Raw genomic sequence first — 21,118 nt, forward strand, 5'->3', positions numbered from 1 at the left:
TTGTAGTATACATATGTAATTTTTTATATTTCTGAAATAATATTTATTAATGTAATTTACTACATAGCCACATAAAAGTAACAAGCACAGTGACAAGTGATTTTGTCTATTTTTAAGTTACTTGTTTTTTTGTTTAAGCCTTTGTTCTTTCAGAAAATGTTGTAAGAAGTCTTCTGCAAAAACAAGGTAGCTTATATATATAAATATTTTAAGTTCTTATTTAGGAGGATCAATTTTTTTTTCTGTTGAGGTCAAAGAGGAATGTGTTTTAGTTTCCATGATCATTAAGGTAGCAGTCATTATTTACAAAAACATTACCATGGGGGCTCTATAATTCTTGATTGAATAAAATGGTCCTGTCTTATGAAACTGATGGTCTTAGTTAGTAACAAAGCTACATAGGCATCTCACACCATTATTCATTCATATTTGGGTTAAAATTCGCACCTAGGTCACAATTTCAATTGATAATGATTATTATATCACTAGAAACAACTAGATTTTTTCTTGGAAATAACGGTGAGATAGTCCGTTTCCCACACTAAAAGCTGTTTGATTATGATTTCCTGTACAAACATCTACAGACCTCTTAGACCAAACCACAAATATTGTACCTGGTCACCGTTCTACCTGTTGTCTTTTTCAACTACTGAACAACGCTTCAGTTTACATTACACACATCTTTTAGTCAAATGTTTAATTTCAAAGAAAAAATTATGATTAGACTAAATATAAAACAAATAATAACACTAAAACATTTAATGGAAGAAGCCTGACAGTAAATCTTGTACTTGTACAAAGAGTTTTACTTTAATTATTTCTTTTTTAAATACCATTTCAAAATATACATCATTACCTATGATCATTGAATTTCCTATCTAACTACAGTTAGATTTCCATTGTAAAAATATATACCGTACTGCAACAAAAAGTACTCTTTTACAGTCACCATGCAAGTAATAAAACTGCTTCAACAAAACGAGACGAAACACTCGTCTCCAATAGCGTTTTTACTTGATCATAAAATATTATAATATGTGTTGTTTTTATAACGGGTTAAATCGTGTATGTTAACTATTGACAGTACCTTCCATATTCACATATTAGAATTAACGAACTAGTTAGGCTATAGACATTTTTGACACAATACAATACACAAAGTTATTTCAACTGTAAGCCTTTAGAGGAACAAGAGAGTATCTGTGCAACTGAGGTCTTTTCATAAATTTACTTTAAACAAGAAATTTAGGGAAAGTTAGATAAAAACAAGATCCAAAACTTTAATTCACCAAGAAGCAGATACTTAGGACAATAATTTTGCAAGGTTCATTTTAGAACCTTGAGAAAAGTGCAACACTCAATTAAAATCTACCCCTATGTTCCCCAGATGTCAGTAAGTATGAGAACGTCACTTATCATATTATAGGCAATCTAGAAAGCTGGGCTTTTCACAATTAGCTGCTAATGTCAAAGGGAGTTTTTTTAAGGGGGTTCAATTTCAAAACTGATAAATCAAAACGGGATGAAAGCAAAACATTATTTAGAACTTCAATCAAATCGATATACTACACTTTGAAATGGCTGATGTATACTAACCACCCTTACTGTGTAACAGGGGGCCACAGATCAGAAATCCTGAAAACTATTTAGGTTTTAGTTTTAAAAAAAGAGGTTGGCGGCCTCTTTTAACCTTGCATTTGCCTGTCCACATAGACTAAGCGCCCGTGCGTGGATCGTTAACAGCAAAGCAAGGAGTGAGCCGGTACAGTACAAAGGTGAACTGTACTGATAAAATGTTATCGGCAGTGACCAGAATCCGAACCCACGACATCGCTGCCTTGGGCCCGAAGTCCGCGACGCTACCGACTGAGCCACCGACTCACTATGCACAACCTGATATCAGTCTGCAGTCATGGTGAAATCGTCGAGGTCACGTCAAAACTTAACAACATCTACAGTTATGGCAAAATCGAGAACTCGTTCTGCGATCACAGCAAAATTGTGAACACCTTCCACAGCCACGGCAAAATCGAGAACATCGTCTGCAGTAATAGCAACACAATAATCATCTCCCACAATTGCTACAAAATCGTCAATTTTGTCTTCCACGGTTATGGCAAAATTGAGAACGTCTTCCCACAGTTACAATAAAACATAGAACATTTTTTGTGGTCAAGGCGAAACCGTGATCATTGTCTGCGGTCGTGGTGATATCGTGAACATGTTCTGTTGTCAACATCATCTCCCACGATTGCGGCAAAATCGTAAATTTGTTATCTTCAAAAACACTTGGCCTGATAATTATTTGTGGCTGTACCGATTCCTTAGACAAATAGATGGCCCAGAACGAACTGAAAGTATGAAGTTCCCACACAGACCTTTAGTATAAGCTACACTTGTCGACCAAAAATCTTGCTCAGGAAAACCAGGTTTTGCTGCCGGGAAAAAGTGTGCATTTTTTCAAGGAGTCCGGTGGCCACCCTGTGTAAGATCAATTATTCATTATTATTGGTAAGTGTCCATTAGGAAGGCCGAAATTGAGATGGACTGACCAAGTATTGGACATCAGGACGATAGGTGCAAATGTCAAGTTGGTAGAATACAGATAAGGGTGGAAGAGTGTGTGTACACACGGCGAAGAATTAACTGTGATTTATAGAGCCACGGCAGTAAGTAAGTATTGGTTATTTCTGACCTGCTTGTTTACATCTTGATTCTACCAGGAGATATCTGCTCATATTGTATTACATTGTTGTTGAAAAGGCAGACTACACAACAATTAACATGATTCTCTGAAGAAAAAATAGTTTTAATGGTTTCAGTTTAGTGACTGAAGAGGCAAAATAATAGCTTCCATGCTATTTATATTATTTTATTTTGACAATTACTTGAATAATACTGACCATTTCTCCACAAAGACAAAGTCAGCCTAGATTTTGTAATATGCATGTAACCATCAGTTTTCTCGGATCGTTGTGAAAACAGAAAATAGAGATATTTTTCTAACCAGTAAGTCTTTTTCAGAAATTACAGCACTTCGTTCGTTAATTCAAATATATTTACAACTCTAACTACACCACGGTGTTAGGTTTTAAAAGCTAAAACCACTTTAAAGAAAGCATTGTTCATTCATTAAAACTGAAAGTACACTTTTAAAACTCTCACCGTTCAAACCTGTTAGAAAACTTTTTGGTTAAATGCCGATAACACTTTTTGGAAAATAAACTTTAAGATTAAAATATTAATTATCATAGAGGTTACATTAAAACTATGAAAAATGTATCTCCAAAAATTGGACTATTATATCCAACAAATAATTATTTGTGCAGCTAATAACATTTATTTTGATATTCAAAGTTGTATAAGACTTTCCTTATTGGATCTTATCCACATAGTTAAAATTATTGGTTAGAATACAGCACTATGTGAGTAAAACAGACCGATTCTGCACAAAAAATTACAGAACATTACTGAAGACAACAATAATCTTTTAATGACGTCTTTATCATAATTATATTCAACACTAACCACAAAACATACAACTGATAAACACCCTTCTAGAAATGAGAAAAACAATAGTAAGTATTTAAGCGAACAATTTAATACAATAATTTCATGTGATATAACGAGTGAAAATTAAACACTAAAAATATACTAAACAGTTATAATGTACATCAGTTCATTGTTAAAAATATAAATATATTTGTATTTAAAACACCAGTAACATTTTTTTTAAACAATAGCTTTTACATTGTATTACATTATGACTTTGCCAGTGTAAATCGTGAACTTAGTCGACTCCAAAACAAGCAAATAACTCTGATCATGTTGAGAGGGAAAGAAAGAAGAAAGGCATTTTGTTACAAAGAGTAATGAATAGAAGTTGAGTTAAACACAAAATGTTTGGGTCAGGGGAAAAAGTCCCCTTCAACCTATTCTAGGACAAAATATTAGTGTTAGGTTATGTAACCATTTCTTGTACCTATATCCATTACCTCCTGGAACTTTTTCAGGTCAGCTATCTGAACTCTATTCCTTTTTTTAAATTTCCTAACAAAAAATTATGCATTTTGGACCATACAAAATATTACCTACCACTTCCTTAAAGGGTTCTAATTATTTTCAATCTACTTCTAAACATAGATTGACAATATGAAAAACAGAAGTTAAAGACACTATTTCCTGTAACAAAAACAATTTAAGCTTTTGAGCTGAACCAATTAGTTGTGCTTGGACAAATCAATATTAATGAAAATTAAATAAACAGCTAAAACTATGGGCAGTTTTCCTTTACAGATTCCCTCAAATTCAGATGTTTAATGATCTTAAATTGATGTCAATGAGAATGATAAGTTGCACTGTTATCAATATGTTGATCGGACTAACACATAAAATAACAATGAAAAACTGTTTACACATAATTATGGACATGAAAACACAATCATCACAGCGGAAACAGTCAACCATACAATGTACAAACAGGACAGTAATTAAATAAATAAAAGAACTTAACCTAGTCTCCTATTTTCGGTGAGATAACGCTAAAGTAATAAAAAAAGTTGCTAAAACACATAATAGGAAAATACAAACATAAACTAAAACAGGGTTAAAGAATGTTGAAGACTTATAACAGTCAATATTGTAATTTCATATTTGACAGTTGGAGAATGTAACAAAGTGATCTGAATCACACTTGTTTGTTCATGGTGAGAACTGTGGATCTCATTGTGGCAAAACTTGGGTAGCGAGCTGGTTTAGATATAAGTTTGCGACTTCAGTCCCTGAGGTCCCAGGTTCAAATCTCACTAATCACCAGCGGATTTTTTCTAAATGATAATGCCGCAACATCAAGGCCTAGCCTGAAGTAATGTGAAAATTGATACCGGGCTTGAGCCTAGCGCCCTAGGATGTAAAGGTGGGACAAAAAATTGATGTAAAACTTAATGTAAATTTAGATATTAGGTACTACAATAATTGGCTTCTTTTGAAGATCAAAGTTTTATTTTTGAAGAAAATAGATTTACTCATCATTATTTTTCTAGTAATGCATCAGTGCTATTATTTCAAAAAGATTTTTTTTTGTCATTCTTAGTTTAAAGCCAAATGCATAAAAGATGGAAAATAGAAAAAAAAAGAATGGAGTTGAATTATTATATAGATTTGAAGTAAACTAGATCTCCAACACAGAGAGACCAACAAATTAAAGTGGGCTCAAAGCCACCGAGTCAATCACTATAATTCACGGATTACTATCACTAAGGCAACTTAAACTGAAGATATCATTCTATTCAAATAAACTTGAAATGTAAAATACATTGATTACTTATGAAAACACCTTGTTTATTGCTGTTTCATAGAATTAATAACCAAATACGCTATCCATGTATCGAATGTAACCAGTAATTTAAATTACACAAGTGACAATAAAAAAAATACACAGGGATCCACAGTCTCAACTTAACCAATAGAGACGATTCAATAATCCAATTATTGCTTTGTTCCAACAAACCTGCCTGTCACACTTTAGTCTTTGGTACAACAAAACTTGATAAGACACTAGTCTGTTTGTAGGAAAACTAATAAATATAGTAACTTTGTAATATAGGTTTACGCACCGAACGATTAAACTAATCAAGTCAGTCAGTTTATTCACAGTCGCTGTCATCATTGCCCTCGGTATCGTCTTCACTCTCGGCAACTGCTGCGGCTTTCCGTTTCAGCCCCTGCATACGTTTCTGCTGCAACAGCAGCTCGTCTTCTTTTGTCCGCTCCTTGCGGAACTGGTAGACTAGAGGATAGATGTACTCGATAGCTTGCTGTACGTCGCTCACTGAAGGTGCTGCACACAAAATACTGTTTATAGCATTTACTTGTCCAAGTGTTGGAGTTATCTGATTTCAACATTAAAGGAAGGATGAATATAAAGTTTTAAAAACAAAACTAGGTTTTCTGGTTTGGGAATGTAGTATTTCCAGGTCAAAACTTAGTTCAAAAAATAAAACTAATTTAATGGTATCTGGTACATTAAAAAGTGATCAAAAACCAAAAATAGCTCCAATTCAAGAAAAAAAAAATGTTTTAAGTATTTAATTAGATTGATTATTGCATTTTTAACAGACGTGCGCAAGTGTTTAAATTTTGGAACTGAGCGTATAAGCTTGAATAATCCAGCACCAAGTCAGAAAATTAGGCCGAGCAGATTTACATTAGCATATTATCATGATCGTAGTGAGATTACTCATGATTACTGAGTAATTTTCAATTTTATTTCAGAATCATTTAGAATCAATTATTTAGAATTTAGAATCAATTTCAAACTTATGATTAACAAAAACTGATTAAACCAGAATCAGGCATCATCGTAATCATCTTCTGCGATCAAGCAACGCCCATGATGATTTTGTCTCCGCTGTTTAAGTCTGCCTGGCCGACAGATTGTTACAGGACCCTTAATGTATCCTCTACTACAAGTCTACTACTTTCTCTCGCTCAAAGAATGACAGTGGTCAGTGAACATGAAATATTTATTCTAGAGTTACTCTTTATCTTGTGTGAATCTAATCCTAGACAAAGGAAAGCCTGTTCTTACTAACAAATCCTGGACTAGATACCTTAATCAAAAATAATACCTTACCATTAAAGGTTGTGGAGTTCCAAATGATTTATCCCCACTTGAGCTCTAGCACAAATGTACGTTAAATTTATGCTTAGATACATTTTAGGATAAAGCAAGTGTCTTAAATGCACATGAAACAATAGAAACGTTACTATTTAGTGTACAATAATAATGAGAATTTTAGATCACGTTTAAGGTTTAAGTTTTTGACCACTAATGTCTTAAACTTAGTTTGAAACCCATCCTTATCCTACCTACTTGATCTACTATTTTTCTCATGTGTTAAAAGCTAATTATGATAAGGTTTGTGCAATTTTTATCAGCTTCTACAAAATAATTATTCATTACCTGTCACAGTTATGCTCCCTGTAGAAAATATTTTAAGTGTTGCTTTTGGCTGTTTCAGCTTGAACGTAACTCCTGGGTGAAGTTCAGGCTCGTATCTGTGAGTAAAATAGTTTTGCAAAATGATTCTCTACAAGACCAAGAGAAAACAGAGCAAAAGACAGTTACAGAATATAAAACCATAGACAAATAGAATAAATATAGCCTGACAGCAGTGCAGATGTTAGCATAATTTCAGCGTCCATCGCAAGGAGTGTCGTGTAGTTATGGCGCACACCACTGTAGCGTCTGCTGGTAGCATACAGCTCCTTGCCTGCAGCGGTGTACGCCGTAACTACACTCCTAGCGGCACATCGTGGAATCTTCCTTTGACAGTCTATATTTATTCTATTTGTCTATGAGAAAATTGTACAATATACAATACTTAAATAACAATGAACTAGTTTATGCATTCTCAAGTAATGTGAAAACACTATGGGTAGCCTGTGTAGGCCTACTTTGTGCGCCTCAGGCTCCTTTTAGGTTATTTCCCATAAGCGATTACCATAGGTCTCACCTAGACCTGTGACCAATTTACTTACACAATCTCCGTTCAAATTCATATATATATATATATGTGTGTGTGTGTGTGTGTGTGTGTGTGTCCATTAATGACTCAAGCAAAAGTTACCCGATTTCGAAGAAATTTGGTTTAAACATCAAACATGTAAACCTACGTTTATTCAAACAAGTTAGCGAACCAGCATGATCAGACTATCGGAACGGGGGTTTATGGGGAAATCAAAGTCACACTAGAGTCCACATCAACCAAATGTCAGTAACTGATTAACGTTGGCAGCACTTAATTCCTCTAACACGGTTGATACAAAAATTTTAAAAACTAGTGTTCTGTGGTTACGAATTGCTTGTGAATTTGCAGCCACTTGTTTTTAGCAAGGTGACAAAAACCGCTGGCTTTTTGTACCTATATTAAAGGAACCTTATGCAATAAAACATTTTACCTACATAAATGAAATGTAAATATAACTCAAATTTCACAGTAAAATCTGATTGTTGCAATATTTTTGAGACAAAAATGGTTGTGTACCATTCCAAAATTCAGTTAAAAATGTCTACTAACTATAGGCTATCAAATCCAGCATGCTAAAAAAATCTGTTGAACTTGAATCTGAGAATTCCTTTTTGGCATTTAGTGCTTGCTAAGGATAAACGGACTGATTAGAAAATTGATCGGAGCATTAAACTAAAGCGACTAGCAAGACTTAAAAAAACATAATGTAGGCTAAGAATACAATGGGAAACCATAGGTAGTTACTATAGGTAAAAGACGAATACAAACAGCTGCCATATTTTAGCTAATAGTTTTGAAAATCAAAACCTGTAAATTCCTACTTCCAGGTCTAACAGTAGGCTACAAAAAACTCACTCGGCTTGAGGTTTGTGGTACTCGGAAAATGCATTTATCTTGATAGCGAACGGCATAGAACACGTGCCGAGGACATTGACGATGCGGAAGTTGGCGAATCTGGTGTTGAAGCCTAGCTTCTGCAATCTCCGCGCGAACCGTCGTGCCGCTACGTGAGACTGGTCCTCACTGGTCGCTCCTGTACAAGTTATCTTGCCGGACGACCAGATAGAGGCTGTAGTATATGGTTTGCGTAGCTTCATTGTCACCATCTAGAACAAATTTGTGAATATTACCATTCATACAGTAAGTACAAGTATATGGGTATTAGTAAGAGCTTAAACGGATAAAAGAAAAGGGTAAAGAAGTATGGTAGTGGAGTAGTTTGATGGATTTGGAGAATATCAGGGGAAATAAAGAAGAGGAGTTTTAGTAAGTAAAATAATAATGTGTAGTATATGCTTAGGCTGCATGATAGAGGGAAAACACTACAATCAGACACAAACATATTTTGAGCTGTCACTTCTTTATGAGGGTACAAGAACCTCTGTAAGTTACATAGTTTGGGAATAGTGACACTAGGAGGTGTAAGTTAGGCATGGAAGTTATTTAACATAAGAGATGAATATCCAGGGTAACCTTGTGGCAACTGTTGTCATGCTAACCTGTTGCTGCGAACTCCCTGTTATTATAAAAAGGTTTTCCTTAGCTCTGTTGCAAACAATTAAACTGATAGGGAGGAAGACACTTTCTGATGTGCTAAACAAATTAGGCTAGGCCCTAGTTGGATGGTTTTTAAAAAATTGGCTGGTTGTAAAATGTTGTCTGTATAACAGAATTATCACTAGTTTTAATGGGTATTTTTGTTTAAGTAACTAGCTGCTCCATCTTAGAAAAAATAATATTTGATAGGTGGCTTCCTTAAAGTTCTTATATAGCCTAGGATTCTATAGGGGAGAGTGGGTAGGGTTGGGACAGAGGGAGGGATGGGACATTCATTTTTAACCTATTTAAGTTGGTATCTCTGCTCTCTTTTTTCTACAGCATATATTTCCCTCTTTTTTCTTTCTCCTTGTGAAGTTTGGCAGAGCTACCTGACACTGTTCAGTTTTTATAAAAGTTTAACTGATTTTTTGACGAAATCTCTAGTATTTTGACGCAACTTATTGGATGGAAATCTACCAAAATAAAACTGTTAAGGCAAGTGCAATATTTTTGTTGGATACTCCAATGATTAAGGAAGATTTTGATTGCTTATAAATGAAGCTAACTTTTGAAGTTATGTTTCAGTAATCTTATTTGTTAAACCATGTGCTTGAGGGAGGCATGGGACAGTAATATGAGGGAGGGTTGGGGCAGTGTCTTGAAGTGTACTAAACCAGTGGAAGACGCTGAGCTGAGTGTGATGGTCTTAAATGCTGTAGACACCACTAAAAAAGTGTTTATTGCAAGAGAAGAAGATGTGTCATGCATTATGTTGGGAATGTAGGCCTACATGGTATTTTACCGTTTCCCAAAATAACAATGCAAGTCGATAAGGTCAGATTTGTTTTCATAAAAAAACAATGTTTTTGAAAAGTAATCAAACTTAGTAGGCGTTCCTTTATCGTATACTACAAGTTCTGTTACCTAAAGAATGAATAAATGCAGTTGTTTACTTTGAAAAAACATTCATTCAATATGTATCAACCCTCCCCAACTGGTGTCCCAAGCCTCCCTCATAGAGGGAGGTTTGGGACACTTTGTACAGTAATAGTATTAAATGCATAACTACAAAATTAATTGAATTTCAACCATCTAAACTACTTTATTTGATTACTGAATCAATAATACTTTCATGTAACTTTTGTTTGTTAACCTAACTCAACTACAAAAAAATTAAAAAATAAATAATCAAAAAGTTTCCCATCCCTCCCCCCTCTCCCCTATAGTTTTTCCAAAAAATCGGATGGCCTACAAAATTTTTCACTTTTAAGGGTGACTACCAGGCCAACCAGCAAAAATTCATGAGTAATTCCAGGCAGTTCAGGTCAAACTTTTCATACCAAACTTTCCAACCCGTTTTTACGCCAGCTCCCACAATGCTATTTAAGCGCTAACTTTACACAGTTCGCTATTTTAGTTATCGAAAAAAGCACTCTCAGTTAAAGGAACAAAATTTATGATTAGGCCTAGGCCAACTGTAAAGTAAGTAGGCTGTGATTAGGCCTGACACAAGTAGGTATAAATTTTTTTTATATTACTCTGATAAAATAACCAGCAAATTTAAAACTAATTATACTTTCTTAAAACTGCATTATTTTTCATTCTAGGTAACTTTTTTAAAAATATGTCGATACCAAAATTTATTGATTCTCCATAGCGTTACCTGAAAAATAGATTCTCAATAGGTAGGCCTACTGATCATTTTAATTTTACAAAAATTAATGCAGCAATTAAAAATAAAAAAAAATCCAATTTAAGTTTTTCACCTTTCTAAACAGATTAAATAAAAACCGTATTAAACATATGCATAATGAAGATATTAGGTACATAGAATTTCAAAATAGTACAAATTTATTGATGTACCATCCGGAAATTATGGTCAAGACGAACTCGAGGTAATATCATGATCATCTAGGCCTACCACTGTCTTAGAGACACCATCAATGTCTTCCACGATCAATGCAAAATCCTGAATATCTTCCTCAGTAACGGAAAGATCACCACTGTCTTCCCTGGTCCTGATATTGTTTAGCCGGTAACGTAAACATCATAATTGTCTACCGTCACAGAAATGTTATCACCATCTTCCGCGGTCGTGTAACATTGTCATTTTCTCCCGCGACCGCGGAAAAACCATGAACATATCCCAAGGCCGTGTGGACATCATCATCATCTCCCGTGGTAACGGAAACAACATCATCATGCGCGATCAAGGCAAAATCACTAGCATATCCCATGGCCGTGTGGACATAATCAGCATCTTCCACGGACACGGAAACGTCATGGGCATTCACGGTAGATTAAACTACAGATAAAAATACTTAATTCACACATAGCTCCCACTTTTTTCCTGGTTCAACAAATCTTACATATTTCCCGGTTTTCCTGGTTGGTGGACACCCTGCTTTTGCATGCGTTGTAAAGGTAGGCGTTGTGGTAGATTAGGTACATACCTACTCAAAATTTGGATATTCTAGGAATTACAAATCAGCTGGCCTACACTCTGGTCTACAAACATAAATTCACCTGTATTAAAAACAGGCGTAGGCTACCAATTTTATTTTTAAATGTTTTGTACTTTATATTCTCGATCATCCTTGGCTCCGGGGGTAGATAGGCCTAACACAGAATAAGATATAGGCTATCCATCTACAGCCCAGGCAAGCTGGAAGGGAGCTTATTTGTTACAAATACCAAAATAACAAATCAGAAAGCTACCAGTACGATTTAAGATTTACCTACCAAAAATAATCCAACATGCTTGCTCAAGCATCAACAGTTTAATTTTAAAGCGGTATAACCCGTGGCTATAGAATACAGGGGCTGGCTCACGTCTTTGATGTAGCACTTGCCGACACGGCCCCGCTTCCCCACCTCCTGTGACGTCACCGGGCTGACAGTCGGGCCTGTTTCCATTACGCGGCCAGCGAAAATCTCACTCTTTTACACGCTCCTCTGCCGTTGTACGAACATATTTCTCATATGAAACTTATATCGTTGTATTCTGCATTAACAGTAGAATCCAAATATCCAAACAGTTTTTAGTTTACCACAAGTAAATTGGTTTTATAGCAACAAATGTTGAGACACTACAATTATGAAAAAAGAAGCGAGGAATATTTTTATTTTCGGGTTAGGCACAAACTTTCAGCGCAAAGAATTATAACTGAATGAAAACTGTAGTCAATCAGTTCTACCATAGTAATTACTTAACGATTTTTAAATAGGTACCCCTAACAGTTCATTAGATCGTCTCAAAAGACAATTGTTTCAAGGTAATTTTGCCGTTTGCTTCAAAATTTTTAGGTTATTGTTATGGCAACACTGCATCTAATACGCGTGAAATCAACTTTGCTCTTTCATTGTTATTCGCGTCTTCTTTTTGTTTCTGAAGAAGATAGAAGAAAAATGATCAGAAGATGAGTAACTGGCTAAAATCAGCGAAATAGGTTACAACTATTATAATAAAAATACTATCGCATTAAAACGCTTTTTTACTTTTTTCTACGAATAAACACTTTGTTCTACAGACAATATAAAATTACCTAAACCATTACACATTCCTAAAATATACCCAACCAAGTGTATTAGAATATATGACAAGGGGTACCGGAATATCAAACAAGATTTAAATAACAATTTAAGCCTTAAGTCTACACAATTCTTAAAATTCAGTTTTAGAACTAATTAATTGTTTCACTAATAGAAACAGTGCAATTGTTTTATCACGATCATAAAATTTTTTTACTATCATGTTATAAACAGCACGATGCGGACATGTGCGGAACGATGTAATTTGATCCCCAAGTTCCTGATAAGCACAAAACGACCCGTTGGTTTTATCAAGAATTTTCAGGCTAATTATTGAAGTAGAACTATTAATGAATATTTTTCTCGCTCAAACTTTGTCCCTATCCCAAAAATAAAAAAAAACTCCCCGCTTAGTGACTTTTTGTAATTCACAAGTTTGTAATCCTTATAATTTTCTCCTTAAAAAAACATATTATTGATCATAACTAAAATGTTTTTGGACCATCAGATTCGGTAGTTAATGCAGATTCCAACGATATAAGTTTCATACGGAACATTAAATTGTGTTAATTTAGGCAAGCCTTTGAATTAGAGGTTTGTATATGTGCCGCGCGCTAGCTACACCCGTGGAGTCAGCTCGGTGACGTCACAGCCACACGGCACTGGGACCACTTTGCTAGTCGATGTGAGCCAGACCCTGTATTCTATAGCCCCGGGTATAACCTAAGTTACAACTTACCCCGTGCTCCCGCCTATACTCCACATTGACACCAGAAAGAGCTATTTGTCGAAGGTTCAAATGACACCGAACACTAAAGCTACACACCACGTTGTTTATAACAATGTCTATTTCCGGTTCAGGTTCTTGTTCCTCACAATTCACTTCACTTTCATTATGAGTTTGCAACGCTTCGTTCTGCATTTGTTGGTCTTCTGTTTTTGTCTGTGGCTGAACTTGTGATTCTTTTATGAGATATTGATGTTCCATTACAAGATGGTTGACAGCTCCGTTTGGCAGTGACTTCATCCCATTCTTCTGAATAGCAGTGGCCATCATAGAATATCTGTCAAGAAAAAGAACACCTTCAGAATAATAAAATGCAAATCACATGTAGCCTATTAAGTTATACCCTATATAGGCCTACAAAGTTTGAATGAACCATGAGCCCAATCATCCCGAATGAATAAATAGGCTAGTTGTTGAACGATTTAAAACATACATGGTAATTGCTAAGTAGACTGACAAGCAACAATCGTATCCTCATTTTTAGGTTCGAGAGGAATTCAATTGTATATTCCTTACACTAATGATGATATACAATTATATTTCAATATTTCCAATCCAACTTGTTTTACAATCTAATCGATACAACTACTTAATACAAGTAAGACCAGAGAGTAGCCTATTAAATTGAACATAAAAATCTTAACTAATGACATCTCTATTTAGAATGACTTTTTCACTGACTGGAGACGAAAGAAAAGTCCTGGGCCATGGTAACTATAGCTTTTCCTTTTAAGCAAGGAACTGCTAACTTAATAACAATATTTTGTAACAATTCTGCTTAGTATTAAATTATCTTTGAAGAATTAAATATTCTTAAGGTTGTATCCAAGTAATACGGCAATTTACACAAATATAACAAAAGGCTTTACTAAATAGAGTTGAATACAAGTCAAAAGCAGCGTGAGTAATGTGAAAGTGTCAGCTGCAGTTTTATTGCGGGCTACATCAAGATTTAGTGTTCACAACATTTTGGAATGTAGAATCTGGACCTGCCTTCAGGTAAGAAAGTATATAAAACCACAGAGAATAGACCATTACAGATCTCTCACTGCAGTTGCGCTTGGATAGTTCAAGACCTATGTGTTGCAGCGCTGGTGTTCTATTGTCTGTGATAAGAGAGTATAAAACAAATCTAGCTAAACTTTAAGCTGGAAAATCACATAGAAGACCAGACTATACAGTGAGTAAACCAAATACAGTAGACTCCCTCTTATCCGGACTCCTCGTGACTAAGGCCAGTCCGGATAACGGTTTTTCCAGCTAAACCAACGTCCCCAAAAAACTCGTTAAAACGGACCGTTTACTGTGATATTCAACTTAAATTTAGGAGAGCATTGTATTTAGACACGTGATCATTGGTCTCAAGTCTTTCCCATGAGATCAGTCGTTTCAGTACCTCCCACTTCCTGCCGATCTAGTCTGGTTAAATTAATGTGTTGATAAAAGTTGTCCGGTTAAAGAGATGTAATTTTCGCCGAGTGTAGTCCGGTCAAAAGGTGTCTGGATAAGAGGGAGTCTACTGTAGTGGTCAGAACAATACTGTTTACTGTTTTTTTTTTTTTGCATGTTGGTTCTGACTACCGGTACAGGTTTTCTTGTGGTTATTCTATGAGATTTTTCACCTTTAGCTGGGTTTGTTTATTAATCTTGTTATATTTTAGGTACTTCTTCACCTGGGGACAGGATAAGATTCCAGATCACGTAATGATGTAATAACTTTTTGTCACTAGTTAAGATGGAAATTGTCTGCAATAATCGCACGAATACCATAAAATTAAAAAAAAAAAACTTCAGTAAAAAACACTTAAGACATCTCACTTTAACCATCCTTCACTCAAATTTGGATTAAAATACACACCTAGGTTGTGTTCACATCGGCAATACAATATAGTAGGCCTAATGGTAATATTATGTTTCGAGGGTAGGTACTTTTAAACATTTGATTCAAACTATAGGCCTATTTTAAAACAAAGTTACTTTAGTATTTTTTGCTATCCCAGTTTCGAGAACTTGGATTAGCCTATATTAGATTTAGCTTTGTTCAAGTTCTTGTATACCGTAGATAAATTACATTGCCTAAGTTACAAGTATACAGATAGAGCATACAAATCAAGTTTGAGAGTCAACATTATTTTTATAGATGCTACTATGTTGAGCCACCATCATTTATGTAATAAGTAAATTGGTAACCACTTATTAATTCTTGGACAGGCAAGTGATTTAAGACAAGCTAACATTATAAAATGAAGCAGTTAATTTTAATTTCTGGTGTTTTTTATTGATTTTTATTTTGAAATAACATACGGTAACAAATTACTTCTAGGAGCATATATTTTATATACAAAATTGAGCACACTTATGAAACCCAACCTATTACAAAATGTAACAATAGGTTATAAGAATCAAGAATAAGTTATTTATTGGACAAGATTTTATTTATAAGCATTTAAATATGATAAATTTGAACACAGTTTGTGCTCTAAAAATATTTTCACATCTTTTAAAATTAGTTGTTTAGCTCAAGGGGAAACATAAAATTCCACCTATCAAAAGCATGTCTGGAGAGTGCAGGAAGATAGTGTGAACTTTTTAATGTACAAACATCTATCTCACACGTCTATAGAATCAGCAAAATACTTTTTTTTTAAATCACCAAATGCTAAAAATGTGACATTAGGAATACAGTTAAACGTTCAATGCATTTATTTGTTCAACTTTTGTAACCTACTCGTTGAATCTAACACTTGTTGTATGATAATAATGTTAGAAACAAGTACCGGTAACTTAGTTAATTGTTAATTTATTCTTCCCTATTATAAAATCACGTTTAAGTTACAATGAACCTGTTGAAATAAACACTCAAATGACTACTTGCCACAGGAGCTTACAAGAATCAATAGCCGAACTGAACTCATAAGTTATGTTTGATTATAATCCAGGTATACCAGAGCAACCTCAAGATAATAACCCTTGGTATAGCAATTTTTTTAAAACAGTGTATATAACAATTTTCTTCAAATTCTCTGGAACATTGTCACATGAATCAATGCTAATTTTACCTCAAAACAAATAAACTGTAAACCTTTGTACGACAAATTTTAAGACTACAGTATGATTTTAAAAATCAACCTCAGTTTATAGCGAATTTCTTGTGGTTGGTAATTAATTACCAATCCTCTATATCAAATTTCACATCTCTACAACAAAATTCCTTCCATTGTACCTCTATATAACGGACGTAACATAAAAAAAGAATCGTCCCTCAACATGAGAGCTCAGTCATAGCAGACAAGTTTGTTTCAGTTTGTTAGGGACGATTAACAGCAAAAAAAGAATCAGTATTCCCTGATGACTAACAGGACGAACAAAGTTCTTAAATGCCTTCCTTAGTAATGTGTGACTACATAACTTAAGGTTGGTAGCCTAAATGATAATTTGGTGAAATAGATCACCAAATTGTATTGCTCAATGGACTTAGTTACGTGAGCAAATTACAAATTCAAACATGAAGTTAGTTACGAGAACGACTCTGGTGATTGAACGAGTTATTATTAGCACACGTTCACTTTGGTTTTAACCATGTACAAGGAACAACTCTCGTTTATTTCAATTATTTTGTTATAAATTTATTTGCGCATTATTTTGTTCAAAATTTGATCTCAACTCATATTTTGAGTAACTTGGCTGTGATGATCACTTCTTAAAGGCCAGCTAATATAGTTAATGCATTGTTGTAATTATAATCTGAGCCAAAAAACTCAAAAAGATAATTAAATTTACAAAATAGTTAGAATCCTGGACTACCTCATTGATGGCTAGGCTATCTGGACAAATTTAAGATGTGTGACTAATTTTGGGTGAGACAAACACGACTACGCATTTCACGAAACCACGATATTAGGTTATAAGTTAATCAATTTTGTCCCGGCACTGGAATTTACGTCACATTTTATGTCGGGCTGAACAGGGACATACATTGTAGGACGATCATAAATAATTAATTTTGACTCTATATCTAAAATTATGTCACAAGTTTGTATCATTTTGATTCAGTGTGACCATGAATGTTATTTTTTAACATGTCTAATCAAAGATATATGATTTACACTGATCATGATAGTGAAAAATAAATACAAATGGATTGTCATTATTCCTAAACATTTAAGTTGTCCTATTGTTATAACTTATTATTTATATAACTCAGCTAAAATTTGTTATTTTGAATAGGCCTAGATTTCTAAAAAAAAAAAAAAAAACATTGTCCTACAAGAACATTTTTAATGGTAAGGAATTGGGATTAAAAGTTAGATCCTTAATTAAGTAGTATACTGTAGGCCTAATTCCAAATAAGTTAAGTTAACTTACTGGATTATTTAATCATAGTAAGTATAACTTATGTTTAAATATTACAGTACCGGTAAGTTAAAATCATTACAAAGACATGAAATGATGCTCAACTTACCTGATATTTAACTGTATCAATTAGATAAACAGCGTGACCATTATTGTACGGTAATTATTTGGGTGCGACTGACGGAGGGATTAAGGGCCATATTCCATAGGAATAGATCAAATTGGCTGAACTCATTGAAGTTATGATGCATCTTAAGTTAATACTAACTTAAGCGCCTAAGTGCAGTTTTAAATAGCCACACCTCTTCAAACTGTGTTAAACATGAGAGGTTAGGACATTTTACTTAAGTTATTGGTATTTTTAAAGAGTGTTTTTAATAGCCTACCATATAACTTAAGTTACTTAGGCCTGAGGCTAACTTAATTTTTGTCCATACTAAGCTTAAGTTATAACTTATAATAATTGTATCCATCAAAATAAAAACAGTAGGATTTAAGTTAAGTCCTAGACCCATTCCTTTGGTTAAAAATGATAACTTAGACATTTGAAGAGGATAACATTTTTGGATTTCTCATGAGATATGAGAAAAACCTAACTTAGGCCTATTTAACTTACTGTAAGTTAGATCATGCTTAGCCTAAGACAAAAAGTTAGGACTAGGCTTAAGTTATTTACCAAGTGAAATTATTTGTCACTACACCCATCTGTAGTAGGCCTTTTGATTTACATTTTCTTAAAAACGATAACTTAGGTGCATTGACTGATAATAAATAAGTGGAGTGTTAAACATACCAATGTTTTACTTTCCAAACGATATGTTCCATGATGGGATGGATTTGAAGTTGTATGAAATTGGGTCTAGGCCAAACTAACAGGTCTCCCCTAGGGCTACTTCAACTCAAAAGAGCGTTTAAATTTTTTGGAAATACAAGTGAACTCACAAGATGAATTTATAAAACAAAATGTATTACAGTTGTAAAAATTATCACCATTTGTTTTGGAATCACGGCACCAAAACCCATAACTTTATCTGAACGACATACCACCTTAGCACATTTTAATAATGCACTAGGCCTACTGATTTTGTCAAAACACCCACTTTTAGTTTAATCTTTATATTCTAATACACGGTTTCGGACACACGCAAAGAAAGTGCCAGTGACACAATTGAAAATAATATAAATTACTTTTATTCCCAAATGAATGTGAACAAAGACGAGGGTTTGACAAAATCCTACACAACAACGATCCGAAGGGCAGAACTGTTTTACAGAATGCTGAACAAAAATGACTAAACAATTTATACATTTATTTAGGGATACTTACTGCAAAATTATTCCGAGCAAAGAATCTAAGTTGTAGTTAAATTGTAAAACTATAAAACATTACTAAATACTAATTTCGACAATGGATGAGAAACCCATAATGTTGTCAAGTCTGCAAGTGAAGTCCCAAATTCTGCATCTGATTTCTGATTTCTGATCTGTCCCTGTCCACCAATCTGCAACCTCAACCTGTGTAGCATCCCTGAACGACTGCACCTGCACGCACTGCACATGAACCCCACGAAGTTTTTAGGAGCAAATTTTCAGTGACGTTTGATTAGCATTGGTTATAAAAACAACACATTTATTTTAAGAGTGTTTATTGAATTACTAGTAAACATGTTGATTGAAATCGACCATAATAATGATTTGGGATATTATGGTAAGGTAAAAACCCATTAACATTTTTTTTTTTTTTTTTACATTGCACCATAGATAAAACATACTCCCTTAGTAGATTTCTCATCCTTATGGAACAGCTGAAGACAATTATATTGTTAGTTCTGTACGGTTTATGTACGGTCGTGTTTTGTTTACAATTTGTTTCCTGTTATTACAGCCATTTAAAACCTCGTTTACCAAATAATACGATCTAATCATAGGCAATAACTTGTCCCCTAGTTATATAACCAAACAGTAAAGCACAAATCAAGAAATTAACCCTAAAATAATAGAAACAAAGTTTCGTCGACACTAGCGCCCATGTGTCACGTACATGAACTAGACACGAAAAACGTGCTTCAAAATTCACAATGGGATGAGAAGTCTACTTGTGTTGGTTAGTCTATGATTGCACTAAACGATACTACACTCGGTCTACTGCAATGTAAATAAATAAGTTTTTAATAAACTGTACTCCTGATTATGCCTCAGAAATAAATAATTAATACATCACTCAATATTTATTTCTCCACAAGTAATTCAGTAAATTTTTAATATAATCTAAGAAACAAATTATTTATAACCTAACAATGTACATACAAAATTATAAATAACTTATTGTTAATTAATTAACGAAAAACAATTTGCTTTTATCTTGTCAAGAAATAAGTTCGGCCGCTTAGAAAACGACCTGCGCGCTAATGCTAAACCAATGCTGGAGGAGGTCGCTTTCTAAGCGGCCGAACAACGAATAAACTTCTTCTATGTGTGGTATGGGAGCAAGGCCTCACTAGTTTTTTTCTTTTTTGGGGAATTGATGGGCGTTAATTAAAACTTAACAACACATTTTCTCTGGAAGGGATAAGAATACCCCCACCACAGCAAACCTGCTGACTCAGCGAATTTTTATTAGTCTGAATTGATTTTCAATTAAATTTAAATAACATTAGGTTTAACGAGTAACTAAGTTTGCTGCTACAAGGAAACTAATTAATTATTTCCTCACACAAAGTGTGTTTTTTAATAAAATATTAATAGTTTAGTATAAGATAAATAAATTTGCCAAGTGTTATCAAAATATATCCATAAAACAAGCAAACTACAACATTTTACAAAGAATAACATACATTTTTTTTAATTTGCTCCGTAACCAATAACCGCACAAAAACAATCAAATACTAAATTATTTTTTTGAATCTCTTTTAATAGGTAGAGAGAAATTGTGATTTTTTGTTTTGAGGGTAAAAATGGGAATACCCTATTTTTACCCCATAAAGCCCCTCGTAAAACCCCGTTCCCATGGTCCGATCATACTGGGTTCGCAAACTAATTCAAGTTTATTCCACCATAAGTCAAAAAGTCATTTATTGGCCAAATTAACAAATACAATTTGCATTAGCTACGTAAATACACTGAATACAACTCAGCAACTTAAAATGTATACCCTTATTATACAATAATAAAATTAAAAGGAAAACAATCGTTAATCACCAGCCAGAAACTCACGGACGCTGTAGTAACATCTCAAAAGCAACATGGACTTAAGTTTCCTCTTGAATCTATGTAAGGTGGTCTTTCTCTAACTTAAGATCGATGGGTAGATTGTTGAAAAGTTTAATTCCGTTGTAGAGGTGATGTTTAAAAAAATAAGTGGAGTGTTCGGGAATTT

The 21,118-nt window shown here is 34.0% G+C and overlaps 1 protein-coding gene across 1 annotated transcript; it reads right to left on the minus strand.

The window, feature by feature from the left end:
- Nucleotides 1-925: 925 nt before the first annotated feature.
- LOC128999753 (TATA box-binding protein-like 1) lies at nt 926-19,245 on the minus strand. The gene is made up of 5 exons (XM_054426415.1): nt 19,070-19,245; nt 13,342-13,666; nt 8,388-8,638; nt 6,965-7,059; nt 926-5,839 (listed from the first exon to the last, which is right to left on the minus strand). The coding sequence occupies exons 2-5, from the start codon at nt 13,657-13,659 to the stop codon at nt 5,646-5,648; spliced, it is 858 nt and encodes a 285-aa protein (XP_054282390.1). The 5' UTR covers nt 13,660-13,666; nt 19,070-19,245; the 3' UTR covers nt 926-5,645.
- Between the last annotated feature and the right edge of the window lie 1,873 nt (nt 19,246-21,118).

The sequence above is a fragment of the Macrosteles quadrilineatus genome, unplaced genomic scaffold (genome assembly GCF_028750875.1).
Source record: "Macrosteles quadrilineatus isolate MER2022 unplaced genomic scaffold, UCM_ALF_1.0 Scaffold_8__2_contigs__length_117827958, whole genome shotgun sequence".
NCBI lineage: Eukaryota > Metazoa > Arthropoda > Insecta > Hemiptera > Cicadellidae > Macrosteles > Macrosteles quadrilineatus.

Excerpts from the sequence above, each read along its gene's own strand:
- LOC128999753 (XM_054426415.1), bottom strand. The coding sequence starts at position 13,659 with ATGATGGCCACTGCTATTCAGAAGAATGGGATGAAGTCACTGCCAAAC. Across the intron at positions 7,060-8,387 it reads TACCACAAACCTCAAGCCGA|ATACGAGCCTGAACTTCACC; the intron begins GTGAGTTTTTTG and ends TTTTACTCACAG. Across the intron at positions 5,840-6,964 it reads AGGGAGCATAACTGTGACAG|CACCTTCAGTGAGCGACGTA; the intron begins GTAATGAATAAT and ends TTTTGTGTGCAG.